The sequence below is a fragment of the Danio rerio genome, chromosome 4 (genome assembly GCF_049306965.1).
Source record: "Danio rerio strain Tuebingen ecotype United States chromosome 4, GRCz12tu, whole genome shotgun sequence".
In the NCBI taxonomy this organism is placed as follows: domain Eukaryota; kingdom Metazoa; phylum Chordata; class Actinopteri; order Cypriniformes; family Danionidae; genus Danio; species Danio rerio.
In genome coordinates, this window is record NC_133179.1 from 68549162 (window position 1) to 68570609 (window position 21448).

At 34.0% G+C, this 21448-nt stretch overlaps 1 protein-coding gene across 5 annotated transcripts in view; it reads right to left on the bottom strand.

Moving 5' to 3' along the window:
- Nucleotides 1-5141, bottom strand: part of LOC141375013 (uncharacterized) — a 30168-nt gene extending 25027 nt beyond the window's left edge. For 2 of the 5 annotated variants that reach the window (XR_012402618.1, XM_073948837.1), the window contains exons 1-2: nt 5091-5141; nt 4594-4743 (exon numbers count right to left, since the gene is read on the bottom strand). Coding sequence is in view for 3 of the 5 variants with exons in the window: in XM_073948837.1 (XP_073804938.1) it covers nt 4594-4678 (85 nt within the window). In the remaining 2 variants the exon portion in view is untranslated. Of the gene's footprint in view, nt 1-4593; nt 4744-4908 lie in introns of all 5 variants that reach the window. The other 3 variants (XR_012402617.1, XM_021475756.3, XM_073948838.1) reach the window with 2 other exon arrangements.
- Nucleotides 5142-21448: the final 16307 nt, after the last annotated feature.

Consider the following 21448-nt stretch of genomic DNA (forward strand, 5'->3'; position numbering starts at 1 on the left):
CAAATATTAAAGGGACTCTACTATTTACTCTCCATCATGTGCTTTTAAACATTTCCTTTCTTCTGGAACACAAAGTAAGCCAGCGTTTTTATCACAATATCTTATTTTGTGTTCAACAGAATCAGGAAACTCATCAAGGTTTAATACCACACAATGGAAAGTCAATGGTGAGGCTATTTACATTTTTGGGTCAGAAATACCTTTAAAGAGTTCCTATTATGAACCTTTTTTACAAGATGTAAAGTAAGTCTTTAGTGTTCCTAGAATGTGTCTGACGTTTCAGCTCAAAATCAGATCATATACCTTGCAGAATATTTCATTTTGGAGGTCAGAGAAAAACCAAGCTCTTTTTGTGCCTGTGGCTGTAAATGCAAATGATCAAATGCTCTAGATTACTTATGTTGTGTTCCCTCATGTGCATCTCTTTCTTGGAAAACCTGATTGACACAAATCCTGCATGTTCATAGCAAGTGCGCATAATTCAGCTTATATTTGTGAGTTTGCATTATTGTATATAATTTATGCAAATGTTTTCCGGTACTGGTTTGCAGCTGGACAGGTATCCGCTGTTTAAAGCATATGCTTGATAAGTTGGTGGTTCATTCCACTGTGGCGACCCCTGATGAATAAAGGGAGTAAGCCGAAGGTAAATGAATGAATGAACTTGTGCAAATGCTTAATGCCATGTTTGCTGTAAATTGAAGTGATGAGAATATGGCAAGATGACATACTTTGCTACTGGTATTCATTCATTTGTACTTTTGTTTTTGTTTTCTTGCCTTTGTGCATGTCCTGAGGCTTAGCTGAAGACCTACATGATGACATTTTATATACCTGACAAAATGCAGAAATGCCATTTAAAAAAAAGGTTATCTGCTGTTTGTCCAATCAGGGACAGTGACAATGTAAATATACAAATAATATTGTTAACCCGGTGTTTGCGAATGTGAACTGTCTGTTAATGAACACCCAGGATTATTTTATAACCCCAGGTATAGCATGAGCAGTGTGAAACGTATTTACAGGTAACCCAGGATTCTGTTTATCCAGGGTTAGAATGACCCAGGGTTAACAATTTCAAGTGTGAAAATTCCTAAGAATACTCAGCATCAGCTCTCAGAATAGACGTAGTACAACGACAAACAGCAACATATAAACATTCTCAATCATGTCATAGTGACCTGATCTCATTTGCTATTGATTTAAAACTTACAATTCAGTTGCCTATTGGAGAAATGACCTGGAATAATAAACGGCTATACATGTTCATGACTATACATACAAAGAAAAATAAGAAAATATAACTTTGCAACATCAAGCAGCATTAGGCATGGGCCAGTATAAGATTCTGACGGTATGATAAGCTTGAATAAAAATATCACGGTTTTGAGGTACTGAGATTACTGCTCTAAAATATATTATTTTTAAATGTCTGGGTGGCGAGGCAGTGGCGCAGTAGGTAGTGCTGTCGCCTCACAGCAAGAAGGTCGCTGGGTCGAGCCTCGGCTCAGTTAGTGTTTCTGTGTGGAGTTTGCATGTTCTCCCTGCGTTTGCTAGGGTTTCCTCTGGGTGCTCCGGTTTCCCCCACAGTCCCAAGACATGTGGTACAGGTGAATTGGGTAGACTAAATTGTCCATAGTGTATGAGTGAATGTGTGTGGATGTTTTCCAGAGATGGGTTGCGGCTGGAATGGCATCCGCTGCATAAAAACTTGCTGGATAAGTTGGTGGTTCATTCTGCTGTGGCGACCCTGGATTAATAAAGGGACTAAGCCGACAAGAAAATGAATGAATGAATGAATGTCTGGGTAAAAAACAAAAACTTTATATTACAATATATTTTCTTTTGAGTCTTTTTTCTTTTTTTGTCAGGCTAAAAAATTTAAATGAATCATTGACTTCTGCTGTCTTCATTAGTTTCAAAAACACATTTCTTTACGATTAAAAATGACATCTTTTATCTGCTGGAGATACTGTTGTCGTGAAAAAAACAAACAAACTTAGATATACTGTAGGAATGGTACAGAAGAAAATATTGGCCGTTTTAAAACTTTGATTTTTCCAAACGGCATACCTTGAAAGCAGTTATTGTCTCATGCCTAAGCAGCATAACACTGTTTTTATGATGGATAAATTAATTCTTTAAAAAAAAAAACTCAAGTAAAAAGACTCCAATGGCGCAGCCTGCTGGTACATGAAGAATATGGTCAATACTGACGAATTTTACACTCAAATGTTTGCATATCATCAGCATGCTGTAATCCATTTCTTAAACAGAAAAAGTCATTTTTAGACTAGCTTGTTGGCCAGTTGTAGTCAGTGCAATGCTAAACATTTTTGTTCTACTATAATTTGTTCGGTTTGTCACGCGTCATCCCACAGCAACATCATATAGTTTAAAATACTGTACAATGTTTTATAACAATTATTTGGCCCAGATGAAAAAGATTTTATTTGCTCTATCAAAAAAATAATATAATTTAATACATTTAATAATACAATAATAAATGAATAATAAAATTAAAATGTTTTAGATATTTCTTTCAAATGATTTTAAATACCGTGTAAAATGGCCCAGATGGAAAAGATTTTTATTTGCCCTATCAAAAATATAATAATTTTAATAATACAATAGTAAATGAATATTAAATTTTTTATGTATATATTTTAGATATTTCTAGCAAGATTTAAAATTTTGTGTATTAACAAGCAAGCAATACTTGTATCAACAAACTTTTTTTTTCCAAAATAAACTTTATTTAAAATAAAAAAACAAATGGACAAATGTTTTAAAAGTTTTAAAAACTATAATAAACTAAACCTGTGCAAAACACAGGTCTGTCCAGGTCAATGTCCTTAGCAGTAAATACATGAAGCACGTTTAAACAAATGTTATTGTAAGGAAAATAATTAAAGCATTATAATAAATAATTTAAAACAAGTTAAAATGACCTTTTTGAATAATAAGATAAAATTTTTATTGAGTTGGATTGATGGTGATTGTATGGGTTTTGGCCAGATTGGGTAGAAAAACATGAACCTTAATTAAAGACCAAAGGAAAAATGAAGACTTGTTTATAAAAGATTAAAGACCTACAGCACAACATTTCAGTAAATTTAAGACTCCAAGGAAACCCTGTTTAAACACAATAGCCCTGGTCAATAGTTATTATAATAATGATGTAATTCTAATTCAGATACTATCTGTGAGAACTAGTAACAACTACTAGAAACAAGTTTAAACCCATGAAGAAGTTGATGAAAAAAGGGGAATTGTGATCAACGTGACATATGCAAACATATTCCTGTCTTTCAATGAGTGCTTTTGTGCGTTTAGGAGAACTAGGCAGCACACTCAGGGCTGCAAGATGGATTAAATTTAGTATTCTTATTAATAAAATATATCTGAATGAGGATCAGATGACTGAGTTGGACTTTGAGGCCCCATTTACACTAATGCATTTTCGTTTTAAAATGCATAAGTTTTGCTACGGTTATGCCATCTGCCACACTACGCCGGAGTTTTCGAGTGCCGAAAACGAGCGTTTTGGAAACGCTGAAGAGGCCGTTTTCATTCTGAAATGAAAACGCTGCTGCTGCTCCGTCTCAGTGTGGATGGGGAAAACAGACATCTGAAAACGGAGGCGGGGCTGCAGACATTCGCCTCTTTGATTGGGGCTTTTCCTCAATATTAAGTAGCCTAACACACAGTTTAGTACCGCATCCTCTTCTTGTAAGTTCAGACTTCACAAGTTTGATCAAGGCTGCAGTCTCCCCCTCCTCAGTTTGATATGGAAAACAGACTATACCGAGGACACGGGTAAATCTTCAAAGGGAACAGTGTACTTTATAACTTCATTCACATCATCCTGGCTACGTTGTTTCACTTTCTCAACAATAAAATGTAAACATGATTTAAGGAACTGCCTATTTTAATTTTAATATTAGCAACTTAACAGACAGCAGAAATGCTGAGAGGTTGTGCTGCATTTATGAGCGTCATCTTCACTGTGTGGATATTTATAACAAAACGGAGCCTATAACAACTGCCTCCTTTCAATTTCAGTGAAAATACAAAACATGCCCTCTCTTTTGCTGAATATCAGTTTTAATAATCTATAATAGCCATTATAAAAGTATAACAGACAATAAGTTTATACAATATAGGAAATAAAGGCAATCGATCTGTCAATATACAGAATGTAGGCTACGTGGTTTCATTAATCATTAACTTATCTTTGCGCTTAGCCAAAACACGTTACCTGAGAACAAGTAATAGATTCCAATGACCAAAGTCAGGGAATATGTCGTTAGATAAAGACAACAAGATGAATGAAATAGCACGTTTAATAAATATAGTGAGATTAGATCCAGCGGGAGATGCTTGATGAGCAGTCCGACGAGCAGAGCTCTCATCTGGGTAGAAATGCTGCATCGATTGCCTGAGAGTGTGTGTGTGGTCAGGTGATGTGCGTTTTTAGTCTTTTGGTGTGGACAGAGAGCTGTTCAGAAACGCTCTGTGGAATGCTAGTGTGGACATCGTTTTAAAACTAAAGTGCACTAGTGTAAAAGGGGCCTGAGAATAAAAATCAACCTGTTTGTTCCTGTGGATCTTCCTGTTTGACTCTGAATGTTTCTTCAATCTTCACATCTTCACTCTCCTCTTTAATAAATGCCATCTTGATAACAGTGTGGAGATCAGTCGCTTCAGCAGGAGTTTTTCTCTGTGTTTGGACACTTTATCCTGTTTAAAATGAACAAAACAATAAAAATGTCCTGTTTAAAATAAATAAAACTATGAAAAGAAACATAATAACTTCTCTTTAACACTTAACTACTTAAACAGTTTCTTTATATAAGAGTAATTAACAAAAAGAAATCAGGTAAAACGTTTCTTTAAAACACTTACTACACACTTTTCTGTTACTTTATTTACAAAAAATAGCCCTCGGTTACTGAGAATAAATTAGTACTACGTTGTATAAAGGGTTAAAAATAATATTTCGAACAGCAGTAACATAATTTAGCATCATATAAAAACTAAAACTTTCAATCGGGTTATATCTGTAAACGTTTTAAAACAAACCTTACTCCAGTTGAATTACAGCGCTGACGTGGCGCCGCCTGATGACGTCACACGCCATGCCAAAATAAAAGTCTGTTTTGTTAAGCTTTTTTGCCACTTACTGTTGCAGTCAAGACTAGGGCCAGACGGAATCTGTAGATGTTTTTTGTTATTTCTGCTGAAAATTTGGGTAGACATCTGCGGATTTCTGCAGAATGTTTTTGGGAGTATCCAACTAGAACCTTAATATGGGAAATAAAAATAATACCTTTTTTTACTTTTATTTGATGTTTACAATGCAAATCCAAATAGATTCACTTTATTAGGTAAACAAAGCAAGTCTCTCATATAATATATCTATTAAAAGACAGAAAATATTACTTTACAAACTGCATTGTACTTAAATCCGATTAACATTTTCATATTAGTCAATAATATTACTGTAATTAATTTTAAAACGCAATAAATTTAGATTTACACATCAAGTAAATAAACAGAATTAGTGATGGGGTAAAAATCTGCAGAATTCTGTGAAAAATCTGCAGAATTCTGCGCGTACAGATTCCATGTGGGCCTAGTCATGACTTATAATAAAAATAAATCCTAAATAAAACTAAAGTGAAATATTCAGAGTTTCAGAGAACAGGAAAATGTTAGGAAAGATACTGAAATTCTGGTAATTTTATAACAGTGATTTTACAGATTTCAGAGGAAATCTCTAAATATTAGAGGGAACATAAACCTGACAACAGATCCTATCTACGTCGCAGCGGATGCTCTATAATAATGTAGCAGTTTTGCAAACATCAAGTTTCTATTGAGTTTGTGTCTGTCATATACAGTGCATATTTGACAGAAGCTTTAAAGAGCCTGTGCGGTGACCGTAGAGATTCAGCTCGGACGAGACGCCGTTTAAAGTATTTTTTTTTAGATTTATATATAGATATACATATAGATTTTCATTGCTTTAAATTATTGCAATTTTTTTATGTTTGTAGTTTGTAAATAAAACAAACGTTATAATAGGACCATGTGCATTGCATAGGATTATTCAGTATTTACATTGTTTGGTCGCAGCACTGTTTTTTATATATAGCATTTAGTCATTAAACAATGATACTTTGAAAAAAGTAATTGTAATTTAAAAACAAGCTTGCAATTCTTACCGGTGGTTGTAATATTTCAAGCTTGTTCTCAGACAAGTGTCTGGGTCACTAATACTTAGTATTTCTGGAAAATCCGGGATAAAATTCTAGTAAATGGTGGCACTGTAGAGAAATGGCTTCCCGACAGTTTTACACCACCTAAAAAACAAATTTGTTTTTATTTAATTTATTTATTGACCCTGCTAATCCAACGAGAATACTTTTTTTTTCTATGGTTGCATCTGCATTTTAGTTTCTGTGATAGGCATATTGTATCTTTCTCAGTTAATTCAATAAATGTTGTTCTTTAAACAGCTTAAGCATTGTGATTTTAACCTGTATTTTGACCCTAATAGTAAATTGTTATTATGCACATCTAAAAATCAAATGCATTTTTACTGTAATAAAAATACATGTTGAAATAGAACACAAATAGACAAATGTATTTAATATTCCACAGTTTTATTTTTGAGTAACTGGTTTTCACTATTTTAGCCTATAATTTAAATGTTCTCTCTGTGTGTTTAAGTGTACTGCGTGTGTAGAAGAATTGAATGAATTTATGCTCTTAATGAATGTGTACAGATGAATATTTGTATAAATAAAAAATGATGACAGATTGTGGTGTGTTTTGTCATATATACAGATTAAATTATATTATGTATCCTTTAAAAAAACTGTAATTATGTAATATGTGTTGGTTTGATGTTGAAAAGGTTGTTTAAGCATTCATTTCAACGTTAAATCATTTGGATAAATTATATATTAAATATTTGTGAATTCTATGATGTTCCAATCGACCTAAAATTAACATCATTTCAACGTTAGATAAACCAATTAGGTCGTTTATATGTTGAAAATGCGTGGATTCTATAACGTTTTTTCGATCGACTGAAAATCAGCATTGATTCAACGTTGGGTAAGTAACCAATTGCGACGATTTCAGTTTAGATTTGAATGTAGTGCCTGACGTCGTTACAACATTACCCCGATGAGCAAAACGATGTTAAATCAATGTCGGTGATCAACGTGAATTTGATATCAAAAGAAATGTTGATTTTAGGTTGTTTGAAAAAAATACATTTTGTACTTGGCCTAAAATGTACATTCTTAAATGTTATAAATGGCAGAAATTCACACATAGATTAAGGTACATCTGAACTGTGATTTCCAATAATAAAATCCAAATGTCAAAAAATGGCGTTTATGGCGTTTTGCAACCAAACTCGTCATATACATACAGTTGATGTCAGAATTATTAGCCCCCCTGAATTATTAGCCCCTCTGTTTATTATTTCCACAATTTCTGTTTAACGGAGAGAATATTTTTTTCAACACATTTATGAAATAATATTTTACTAGATGTTATTCAAGACTTATTAGGCAAGTTATTGTATAATGATGGTTTGTTCTTTAGACTATCGGAAAAAAATAAATAAATAAATAAATATATATATATATATATATATATATATATATATATATATATATATATATATATATATATATATATATATATATAGCTTAAAGGGGCTAATAGTTCTGACCTTAAAATGAATTTAAAAAATGTAAAAACTGCTTTTAGTCTGGCCAAAATAAAACAAATAAGAATTTCTCCAGCAGAAAAAGATATCAGACATACTGTGAAAGTTTATACTTTTTATAATTATTATTATCTGACTGTGAAAATTACCTTGCTCTGTTAAGCATCATTATGGAAATATTTAAAAATGGAAAAATAATATCAAAAGGGGGGTTCATAGTTCTGACTTCAACTGTACTTGCTTGTTTTTTTACCAAGTTACTTTTGTATTTGCATTTTAATTTATTTTAAAAATAGGATTTTATTTACAGTTATTTATTTAATAGTCATTTTATTTATGTAATATGCATGCTGTGTTAACATAAGAATCCTCTGCCTTTAATACTTTAGTTTTAATTCATTTCAAAATTGTACTTTATTTATAATTGTTTTATTTCTGTCATATGCTTGCTGTGTGTTTCGATGTATATTTTGTAATAAACTGCAATATATTTAAACAGTAAGGCCTTTATCTTTATTAATTACCTGCATCATTTCAGAGAAAACAAGTACAAACTGTAAATTCTAATTACTTTCATTTGTAAAATAGATTATAATAATTTGGTATTTTTTCTCAAGCAATGCAAAGTGCATTATTTATTACATACTACATAAATCCATTTAAAAACCTGGTTAGTGATGGGAAGTTCGGATCATTTTACTGGCTCGGATCTTTGAGTCTTTTTTCTAGTCATTTCGTTCACTTGGTTCAATTTGGCAAAATGTTTTTAAAATTTTACGAATTGCTTCCAAACACATCAAGTCATAAATAGAATACTATAAGAAAGAGAAAATAATAATTCAATGTTTACCTGCACTGTTAAAAATTGTCCCGTTAAAAAACAGTAAAATACTGGCAGCTGCAGTTGCCAGCAATGTACTGTTATTTTACAGTATGTTGCTGTAAAAATACATGGACTACATTGATTTACACAATACTCAAGTGAACTCATTTTGCTCACTGAAAGCAACTGCCTCAACTTGGTCAACTGCTGAATGAGTTTATGAAGTAATGTGCTATATATGCTTAGAAGCATACTTATAATGATAACTTATTTTAGTTAATTAGAAAAGTTCGGTTTAACTCTAATGTCTTATTTTTCACAACAGCACACATACATGTAAATCTGGAATCACCAGAGAGATTCTGACTGCATCAGCAACTAAACAGCCGCTTTCTTTAAATAGAGAAACATGCAGAATAACATCAGCAGCTCATTGTTCATCTTTAACTCATACACTGGCTCTACTCTCCTCCACAACGGTGACAGACAGAGGAAATTAGCTTCAGGTTTTACAGTAAAATACTGTTTTTTCCTTTATTTAACAGTAATCTACTGGCAGCTGTGGTTGCCAGCAATCTACTGTTTTTTTACAGTCTACTTCTGTAGTGTAAATTAACAGTATATTACTGTTAAAATACATTTTTACACTGTGTTTTTACCTCTCACACCTTTAACCCTTTAAACCCCAGAGCCTATACTTCAGTTTTTATTGAAGTGTCCACACTACTGAGTGTTCAAGAAACATGTAGCAAAGCTGAAGTAAATTCATTAATTAACTGACTAATTAAATGATAATTGAGGATTAACAATGAACAAATGAAGAAATACTGAAGGGAAAAAACAAGAACAGAACATACAAAGCTTTAGTCACAGCTTTATAATGAAATAACCTGAAGAACAACAAATGATTAAATCATTTAAATGATCAGCGGATGATTAAACAACTCTACAAAAATCATCACCAGCTACACTTATTACTTAATACATGTATTTTTGTATAACATCTACTAAAGTTCTTCTTGAGAAAAAGTTAAAGTTTTACGTCACCATCATGGAGAACAGAGTTTGCTTTAGTTGGGCTCTTAGCCCTGTCATTATTAACATTTATATATCTTGGCTGCTGCAATAGTTAAGAACTTTGTTTGAAAAGCTCCTTTGTTGAGGCAAGCCAGCCAAAAACCTAAATAAGATCTGATGATGTTCATGTTGCTATTAAATGGCAGAGTCTGTTCTCATTTCGTATAATAAAATTTACTGCTCCTATTCAATGTTAAATCTATTGTTTTACATTATATGTATATATATGGCAATGATTTCTGGAAGTTTTTAAGAATATCTTGGACAATAACACTGCTCTATGGTGTCAATCGCACTCAAAGAGACATCAATAATCAGCATATGAACCTCAATAATGGTGACAACTAACAAAATTAACAGTTTAACTCACAAACAGGCAACTGAAAGTCTAAACATAAACAACAGCAGAATCAAACTCAAATAAAGAAAACCGTTAGACCATTATACAACATTTATTTATACCGCAATGCATGCTGGGATATTTGTACAGTGCCACTCCCAGCATGCATTGCAGCATGAAACATTTGAGATGTTACCATTGTTGAGATACAAGGTCGGATTCATGAGGTCTGAGTGTGTATATGTCATAACTGAACTGTTTTTGTATGTTATTTCTTAACTGTTAAGTAATTTCAGAGGTATCTTTTCTGTTTCCACTTCTCATTAATTAAATTAATACCTGCAACTAAGCATAAAATCTATTGCATGAGGCCCTTCATCCAGATTTATACCAAGACATTTATCAGAACTAATTTCAGATAAATAGATTTCTCTATTTATTGACTTCCCAACTTTATTGCTATAGTACAAACGTTTTGTAAACTCTGTATTACAGCAGTTGGAAAGTCTTCTTAAATTAGTTCAAGGGTGAAGAACCCAACTAAACCAGCCCCTCACTCCATTACGGTGACACAAAAAACACCTTAATTTCTGTTGGATCTCAATGAGAATTGTATGGACGTCAAATCAGTCAGTAATAAGTGTGTCTGCTGTTGTTTGTGGAGTTGTTTAATGATCCTCTGCTGAGACTGAAGCTGTTTTATTTTATTTTATTTTATTTAATGTTATAACTCAAGTCACTGTTTGTGTTTCTTGTTTATTTTCTTCAGTAATTGTAATTATTAACAGCAGGTGTTCATCATTGTCTGAATTCACTCATTAGTGTTCATTAAAACTGTCAGGTGAACTATATTAGTTAACTAGTGTATGAAATAGTGAACAAGGACACAAAGCGTGATTTCAAACACAGACTTCAAAACATCGAATCTGAACTCTGTTAGCTCACAGTTTTCTGCAGTTGGTTACTTTCTCGAAAACAAAAATGTTACCCAGAAAGCACTGTTTTTAACAGAATATTACTGTTTTAGTGAAAAAACATTATTTTATCGTAGAATCTGACCGTTTTTTAACAGCAATTTTTTACAGTGTGCTCTTTTGTCAATGAAAGCATTTTTGTCTCTTTGCTCAGCTCAACTCTTCATGTCTTCTAATGACAGTGGTTCGGTTATGTTACACTGGCAGTCACATATAATCTTAACTAATGTACACAGTCTGAGCCGATAGAAGCCATCATAATTAGTTCACCTTTCAAGTCTTGAGTCGTTTGTTATTTACGTGACAGAATGACTCAAACCCGAGGACTCGAGAGATGAGCGGTTCAATTCTTTTTCCAGCTCTAAACACATATAATTGGCCCGTGAGGAACGAGTGACTCAGACCCGATAGAGGACTCGTTTATGATTGACCCATTACTAAACCTGGTTAGAGATATCTGCTCCAGTCGGGTATTGAACCTTCAACCTTGTGATCTACCCAAAGTGTTATTTATGGACATATTTCTTAAACTAGTACTGTTATATATGCATTGAGTAGTTTCTGGTGGGCAGAAATGCCAAAAAAAAAAAACTTAATTTCACTTCTTTCGTTCTCAATTTCTCAAATTTTCTTCTTTTTCTCATATTTTTTTCTTCCCCTTCCAAAACAGACTATTGTTTCCCAGCTTTAGCGGAATCGGTAGAGGGTCCAGGGTTCAAGTCCCTGTTCGGGCATGCAAGACTCTTTGTGGAGCCACAGCTTTTGCCTTTGAGCTATCGCTTGCTGAAAGTTTCATCTAGATGCACAACACGTGTACTAGGCATGAGGACATGGGAGTACAGGCAGTCTTGTAGTCGTGGCTGAGTGGTTAAGGCGATTGACTAGAAATCCGTTGGGGTCTCCTCCTGCAGACTATACCCACATCCTGTTACTTTTTAAAATTGCAACAGTCATCAATTGTTTGCATTTCCAGTGTTTCTGGGAAAAAGTGTTGTGCTGGTAGGAGAAGAAAAACAACAGCGTGTGCTCACTGAACAGGAAGGACCATATCACATGGAGTAACATACCAAACAAGAACTGCAATGGCTGTCCCATAGCTCACCGTGATTGTATAGTGGTTAGTACTCTGTGTTGTGGCCTCAGCAACCCTGGTTTGAATTCAGGTCATGGCAGGTTTTTCAAGGTGACATAGACTTCGCACTCTGTGTTGCCATCCTTAATCTCCAGCCTCCTTTTAGTGCAGGCTGTGCTAATGGCACATCCTGAATGTGAAGACTAGGGGTCCGTTCTTCGTACGTGGATTACTCAGTTAGCTGGATTTGGATATTGACGATTTGGCACGATCCAGGATCGTTTCATTCTTCAAAGCTGATCCAAGAGTTGTTGTCATAGCAACAGTTCTGCTAGGTCAAACCTGATCGGGAGCAGGTTCAATTCATATAAACAGGATTAGATCGGCTTAGTTCAAGCAAAGATAATACAGAAAGTATGTACCGAATTCTGATATTTTCTTACAGTAGTAGTTATATACACTTGGGAAAATGGTAAATATATTTTAACTATATATATAAAGTTATAGTCATTAATAAAATAAATTATACATATTCATAAAACGTATGCAAACTGCACCCTCGAAATGAAAGTACAAAGACTGCCACCTGGTGGTGCAAAGAGAAAACTTATTTATATGAACTTTTTAAATCGCTTTAGTACAAATTGTGTATAATAGAAATGCACAATATGTGACTTTTTTTTAAAAAGCAATAATACGAGGGGGTTCCAACATGGCGACGAGCTAGACAGACGTGCAACTCAACGCTCTTACCACAGACGGCCAGAATTTAAACTTTAAGAAACTTTTAGATATTAAACTGACGAAATAGCCTCCGAGTTCAACTGCGGTCACAAAAAAAAATTGCTTCGCCATGGCAAATCGAAGAAATACAAGGAAGAATCCAGAGGAAAGTCCTGACGGTGACGAAGCTAATGGTAGCGCCAAGCTAACAAGTGAAGCTACAACAAACAACGAGGAAAACGATGTAATGAAGGCTCTCGCAGACATGAAACACTTTTTCACATCTCAATTTGAAGGCGTTCTGAATGCTATTCAAGGTATTAAAAATGAAATCTCCGAATTTGGCGGCAGATTAGCAGAGGCTGAACATCGAATTAGTGATACCGAGGATAATGTGGATAAGCTACAAAAAACTGTGAAAACTCTGGAAAGCCGAGTTGTAACACTCAGCGCGGACCTGGATGACTTAGAAAACCGTAATCGCCGATGCAATCTCCGACTAGTCAACCTACCCGAAAAAGCGGAAGGGACGGACGCGGCAAACTTTCTAGAAAAGTGGCTTACTGATGTGTTTGGAGCATCTACTTTCCCGAGTCCAGTGATTATTGAAAGAGCGCACAGAATCGGCAGGCTCCAGGCAAAGCCTCAGCAATACCCGCGAATACTGATAATGAAATTCCTCAACTTTCGTGACCGACAGAGAGTGATACAGGCAACCAGAGAGATGGGAATTGTGAAATTTCAGGAGCACAAGGTGATGTTTTTCCCGGACTTCTCGGTAGCGGTGAGGAAACAACGAAAGCAATTTGATGATGTGAAGAAACGACTCCAGGTACTGAACATTCCTTACAGATTTATGTATCCTGCCAAACTGAGCTTCATGCGTAAGGGCCAGTGGAGGATCTGTGAGACGCCAGGGGATGTACAGAAGTATATTGAAGAATTCTGAGAAACATCAGGAGAGTAAAGACAAATTTTAAACAGTTGGCTGAATGTTCAACTGTTTTATTTTTCAAAGCTATTATCATAAATCAAGGTAATTAACCGCGAACACCTAACGTGACAATTATTCACCTACTGTATAATGGCCGGTTAAAACAAATAACCTCGGCCTATATTTAAATGCAAGTCAGTTCAATGATTGTTTGAAGAAAATGTTTGATTATTCTTGATGTTCTATTTCATTAGGTTGTCTGTGGGTAGGGCAATGTCCAATGACTCTTTTATTGCTAGCCAAGGATGTGTTCCTAGTAATACGACCATCCAGGCCTGTTGAAGAATCTTTGCAATATGATGGGAAAGAGATAGATACCGGCTGGTTCTGTTCAAATGGGGTAAACGCCGGTTTGTTAAGGGTTTTCTTTTCCCTTTTTTCCCCCTGTTTTTTTTCTGTTCTTTTTTCTTTTTCTTTAATGGGCAATTTTTTTTTTCTTTTTTTTGTATTTATTTCTTTTATTAAATTTTTGCATTATGATTATGGACATATGGACATGTAATATTCCTAAGTATGTCAAGTGCATCTCAGTTAACATTTATATCCTGGAATGTTAGGGGGTTGGGTAAACTTTCAAAGTTAAAACAAGTCATGACTAGACTTAAAACATTTAAAGCATCTATTGTATTTCTACAAGAAACCCATCTTCTGTCTAACGAATTACTAAAAGTACGTAGAAGATGGCCAGGTGAAGTAATCTCTGCTTCATATGCATCTAACTCAAGGGGTGTATTAATTTTGATACACAAAGCCATTCCATTTAAAGTGTCAAAGGTGATTGCAGATAAATTCGGCAGATATATAATTGTTCAAGGCTTTCTTATAGATAATAATATTACCCTTGTAAATGTGTATGGACCCAACTCTGACAGTCCAGAATTTTTTGAGAACTTGTTCTTAATCTTGGCCTCTCAACCTGGCTATTTAATTATAGGAGGAGATTTTAATGTGACATTAAACCCACATTTAGATTGATGCAATAGTAAAGAGATGGCTCACACACAAAGTAGGAAAAAACTTAATAGTTTTATAGAGGAACTTGATTTATGTGATCCATGGAGGAGAAAATATCCAAACAAAACTGAATATTCATGTTACAGTTCATCATTAAAATCATATTCACGAATAGACTATTTTTTAATCTCCAATAATTTATTCCATCAAATTGTTGACTGCTCCTATGAGTCTATTGTTATTTCAGACCATGGTCCAGTAAAACTTGTATATAATGTTTCAAAAATTATAAAAGGGCCTTGTAGATGGAGATTTCATCCAAGATGGCTTCATAATCCATAATTTATAGAGTTCATTGGTACTCAAATTGATTTATTTTTTAAAACTAATCTGAAAGAAACATCTGCATCTATAAGATGGGAAGCCTTTAAGGCTTATATAAGGGGCCAAATGATAAGCTACACATGCTCTGTCAATAGAAAAAGGAAAATGGAATTACAAAATTTAGAAGAAAGAATTCGGAAATTAGAAGAAGATATATATTCAGATTTGTCAAATTCCAACATACTTAAACAGGAACTGCTTATTCTAAGAGCAAAATTGTTGAAATATCTGCAACAAAAGCTGAAGCCAGTTTAATCCGTCTTAAACAAACATTTTAGGAGTATGGAGAAAAGGCAAGTAGACTTTTGTCTTGGCAGATAAAACAATTACAATCAAGTAAAGCTATACATAATATTTATACAACAGCTGGTAATCTGACTTCAGACCCAGATGAGATTAATGAAACTTTTTCCAAATTCTTCCAAATGCTATACAATACAGAATCATCAGAATGCAGCACGGACCAAACTTTATTTTTAGATGATCTTTTTATTCCCTTTATAAGCATTAAAGCCAAAAAAGAACTGGAGGAACCTCTAACTAGTAAAGAAATTTTAAATGCTATTGTGAATATGAAAAGTGGTAAAACAGCTGGACTAGACGGGATACCAATTGATATATATAAAGCCTTTAAAGATAAATTAGCAGTTCCTTTGTTAGAAATGTATGAAGAGTCGATATTGGAGGGCTGTCTTCCTCCTTCTCTAAAAGCTGCATTAATAACACTCATTCCTAAACCCCATAAACCCTTAGACAGATGTGAATCATATAGGCCAATTTCGTTAATGAACTCCGATGCCAAAATTATAGCCAAGATTTTAGCCCTTCGATTGGAAGCTCATCTACCATCCCTAATAGGAATGGACCAAAATGGCTTTGTTCGAAACAGACAGGCCTTTCATAACATCAGGCGAGTACACTGTAAATGCGAATAGTATTCCTTACTATCAAAATTCTAGTGTGTTTACTTAATTTTAAGCTAATTGTTGAGTTTACTAGAAATGCATTAGTGTTGCTGACATAGTAAGGTATAAAGTTCCCATAACTAATGTAATTTGAGTAAAATTGCTTATAAGGGCTAAGCCATGCTGTTACGCATGCGTACTGGGTGGTGATTTCCCATCCCCCATCCCAAGTCACAACCAACCGCCACCCAGCACCGCCATTGAAGGACAGGATTTCATATTGAGAAGATGTACTGCTGTAAATCAAGGTAAACTTTTCGTTTTAATTACTACTTTGATTTTATTTGTATAGTATCAGTAATCTGTTTATTTCCTGCACTTTGTGAAATTGTTTGCTGTTTTGTGAACTAATTAATAGCCCATGATGTTGTGACTAAACGTTTTGACCACTGCCTGTTATTTGCAATACTGTCTACTTCACTAGATAAGCTATGTTTAGCTGCTTAGTCCTTTTTAATAACTATTAATAATTTGTAAAGTTAGTAGTAATTTGTAAAGTGGGCGTTATGCTCTAAAAGAGCGGGCCGCGCCATTTTAAATGATGCACTGAGAGAGCAAGAGCGCGCGCAATGATCCGTTCAAATAGATGTAAAGTTAACACATAGCTGTAGGTCTACATTTTTAAAAAAGAAAACGAAACCTATTTATCCGCATTACAAATACAGTAACGTTAGTTATCGCTGAACTTTAGTGGCGCTTGTTGTGACGAAAATATGCGTGTTTTTTTTTTAAGATTTACTTTTATGAGATCACCTGCAGGAAGCAGGTGAGGAGATCAGCTGTGATTCGGTCCGGCGTCAGCGAGCGGCTCATGACCAGACCAGTCGTTTTTTTCTCCATGATCGCCGGGGCAGCAGCAGTTTTAACCCGCCGAGGCTTTTAGAACATTATAAAGCAGTTTCAGCTCAAAATGGACCCGTGAGTGTCGTAGGTAATTTAGGATTTCGATGCGATTACGATTCGTGTCACTGTATGAGGCAGATACATATTTACACATGATGCTAAAGTGTGCTTATGCTAACAATCCCTATGAAACTTAAAGTTAAACTTATGAAAATGCGAGAGATATTTAATTAACTCATTTATTTGTTTTATGTGGTATTTGTCTTTTCTTTATGCCGTTTTGAAGGTTTATTCCAGTGTTACCGTTACGTTATTGAGTGTTTTGTATTGCTGTAATGACAAATAAATCTGACCAGACGCGACTGAATATGTGTGATGGATAACGTTTATGATGAAGTGGTATAACTCGTACAACCAAGCACAGAAACATCCCTTTGTTTGCTCAATATCACACAAAGGCATCAACAAGCCTTTGTTATAAGCAAACTTTCTGTAAAGAAACAGGCTTTGCCAAACCTGTTAGTTTGCATTTTTAAAGAAGGTTTCACTAATTTTTAACAATTTAGGGCAAATAAATTTGAACAATTACAAGGTTGTTTAAAATGTAGCACACCATTAGAGTATTGTGAGTGGCATATTTGGTTTGTAATATCATTATACCCTTTATTTATTTTTTATTTCAGACTACCAGTTTGTGAGCTGATATGCAGTGAAAATGTAAGTTTTGCACTTACACATCAAAGAAAACTTTTTGAACAATACCGCACAAGCCATAGAACATATTCATGAATTGTTCTATTAGCGTTACCTTGTCTCCATACTGAGTGTCAGGGTAATTTTAAATCGTTTAATACATTAAAAGTACATTTAACAAAATTCTCAGCAAAGAACTGCATGATCAAGAATAGTCAGAATATTTTGTCCATTTGAATAATCATCTGAGGACTAGTTAGAAATAGGGTTGTTGTGTTGTGATACCATTAATTTATGTTACAATACTATACCAGCTGAAGTATGGTGATACCAAGTAGTATTGCAATACTGTAATTCATAACTTAAATCCATGAAATAAAGAAAAATGTCAGAAATAATATATTGTATATGTTATTATAGGCCTACTTGAATTTAAATAATTCCCTTATTGTTGAAAAAAGTATTTGCACATCTCTTCACCTAAAATGTATTCATTCCAGCAAAAAAAAATACATTAAAATAAAGATACATAAAGAAAAGAGCATTTTTCCAACAAACCTAGGCTATATGAAGTGGTCAAAAATTGTTTCCTGTTGCTATTTTGGGTTTTTCATCTATCATACTTTTTTCACACTTATTATCGGATAAGAATCCAAAGTATTTCAAAATTTCACTTTATGAGTCATTCTTTTTAATAGATTGTCACGGTTGTTGTAGCTATTATATCATATTGACAGGAACAGAAATAAACGAATTCCGATTCAAAATGAACCATCACAAAATATACAATAGGCTACTATAAAAGGCGCAAATTCTACAGTTTTACAACCTTAGAAGGCTCCATAGACTATTAAAATACAATGATCTATTGTTGCTGAATCGTGTAAGTATTTTAGTGACTTTTTCACATGCAGCATTATGTATTGTAGGCAGACTGTTAATGACAATACTACCGTTTACAAACTACAGTGGCACCGCCAGTATCTTGGAGCCATAGTATCACGATACTACCATAGTACCGGTAAACCGTGCAACCCTAGTCAGAAAGTTCAGTGTCCTTTTAAAGACATCAATTGAGACAAATATTTATTCCACTTTTAATGCGCATAAAAGTAAGGCACACCAGCAACAATGCCATGATTATATTTAATCGGGGGATGTGTTTATTACTGTTTGGTGACAAGTATAGCTCATGCTTTTGATGACAGGCGCCGGGAGTATTTGGCAGCTTTTATTATTCAAGAACATTTAACTATGTCATGTTAAAGTGTAACATCTGTTGCTAAATGGCATTGCATTGTATCATTGCATGTGTTTCTGATTTCTGTTTTTTTGTTTTAGAATTTCGCTTAGCCATGTCAGTAACACTTTACGTTTTTGTGCACAACAGTGACATCCAGAAGGAAGTCATAGAGGAAACACCAGCTGATGCAAGTTCTGCAGAAGGTTTGTTTTCTTTTCAAAACTTTGTGTGATTTTGTGAATTTGTGTTTTTGAATGTTATTAATGACTAATAATGTTTTGATTGGATCTTTGCAGAATTCAATCGAATATCAGGAAGAAATGTGAGATCCAAGTTCTACGCTGCATTGGACACACACTGCTCGTTTGATTGAAATAAAAAAAAAAAAAAAAACAGGAGAAAATTGCAGAAGAAAACTAGAAGAAATTTTCAACATGTTAATTCAAAGGTATTTTTGTGACATCATCTTTGAATCATAATTTGCATTTAATTGCAATAAATTGCATTTGATGTTTTCATTGAGCTATAATGCATGTCTACCTGTCTTTACTTTTTCAAGGTCATCTGGCAGCAGTTCTCCGGGGTCTTTCAGTCCTTTAGAGGGATGAGTCTAAAGAAATTTTCAGGATGTGTTTTGTAAGTAGTATTATTGTTTCTGCTTTCTTAGACTGGAAATGAAGCAGTCATTCCAGTTTACTTCACTTATTAATAAAAATTTTCAATTTTATAAAAATAAAACAAATGAATTTAATGTAAGTATTTGAAAGTAAGAGGGATGTTATATTATGGCCTTTGGAGCAAGAGCATTGCTATGTTGCAAATACAGCAGCTTGTGCCGTCACAGGGTCAGTTAGCTTCATAGGCCAGTGAAGTAATGAATGCATTTCTTTAATTTTTAATCACACTTGTTTTGAAAAGGAGGAAGATTAGCTTGAAAAAAAATCTTAATAAGTGTAATACCTCTGTAATATGTTGAGAGAAATATAATTTCAGTTGAAAGAACCTGCTGGATTAAGATGTAAAAAGATAGTGTTAAAAGCCAAAAAGTCAAAGATGCTCCGTATCATAACCAACCCTGTGAAGTCACCTGCTGTGGGATTGTAGATGGCTTCACCCTTGTTCTAAAAGCCATACTAAAACATCAATTTTCTTATTAAAAAATAGTTATTAATACATTTTTAAAAAGTGTGCTAAATAATGCAAACTTGACTCACTGCTTTAATCTAGCAAAACCAAATGCATTCTTGAATCAGTTCCCAATTTATTAAGTTTTCCCTACAAAATATTTATATTGATTATGTAGCACCAATTGGTCTCTCACACATTTGCATTTAATTTCTTGAAAATGTTTTAAAAGTACTTTTACTGCAGTTTGTTTCATTACATTACAGTGTTTCTTTAATTAAAAAAATTTATTGTTCCTTTAGAATAGTATTATGTTCAAGATACTGGAATTTAGTACCAATCTCTGCTGCAATTTTAAGCAGCAAATTTTCTGCTAACATTTTAAGCACTTTTGAGCACATTTTTAAACAGCACTGTTTTGCCATTCTGTTCACATGCTTAACAGAAATGACACTCAACAATGCTCAAATGTTAGCAGGAAATGGATGTTTTTAAAATTACTATATGGATTGGTAATAAATTCCACTATCATGACAAGCCTAGTAGAAGCAGTACAGGCAAATCCATCGTGTTGGTCTACATTGAAGAAGGAGCACCATAGCAAGGCCTTCTTATAAGAAGCATTTGAATGTAAAATGTACTATAAACACAAATAGTCATGCTAATAAGCAACTAGTTAATAGTGTAATTGGTTCCTACTAAAGTGTTACTAAATTAAGCACAAGGAATTGTATTTTTTTCACCTCTGCTTTTGGTCTCCTGGCCACTACAGGCTTTATTAGTGCCATTTAGAATATCATACTTTACTTATTTTTCTTTCTCTATTCATAGGATGTAATTGTAGAGTCGGACTTCAGTGCAGAAGATGTTGGCCTGCTGACTGTCGTGTGTGAAGATGTCTAAAGAACCTCATTATGGATGCAATGTGGGCCTTTATACTGGAAGGAAAAGTGGTTATGGACTTTGCCACATGCAGTATGTCTCTTTTTTGCTTTGATTTACACACTGAATTCGGACTACCCAAAGACTTTGAGCAATGCATTTGAATTTGTTCAACGTGTGTTGCTTTTGCTGGGAGGGAAGCGTAATGTGTTTTATTCGGCGAGTGCCTATATACTGCTGTGCTTTATGTTTAAAGGTTCAGGTATAATGGCATGCTTAATTACAAAGTGTTGCTTTTTAACATGTTGCTGTTTGCAGTGTTACATTTAGGACTGCAGCATTTTGGTGTTTTTTTTTTTTTTTTTTTTTTTTTTTTTTTTTTTTTTTTACCAAAAAAGTGTATTGTGATTTATAGGGTTGTCAAAAGTATTGAGTTTGGTACCAATCGGTACTGAAATAAAAAAAAAAAGTCCATCCATTTTCCACTAACATTGCAAGAACTGATTGGTCATTGTGTTCACATGCTCAGTAGATATGACTGATTGGCTTTGAAGGTCATTATTTTTACCACACTTCACCACTGTTCACCAGGTGCAAAGATAC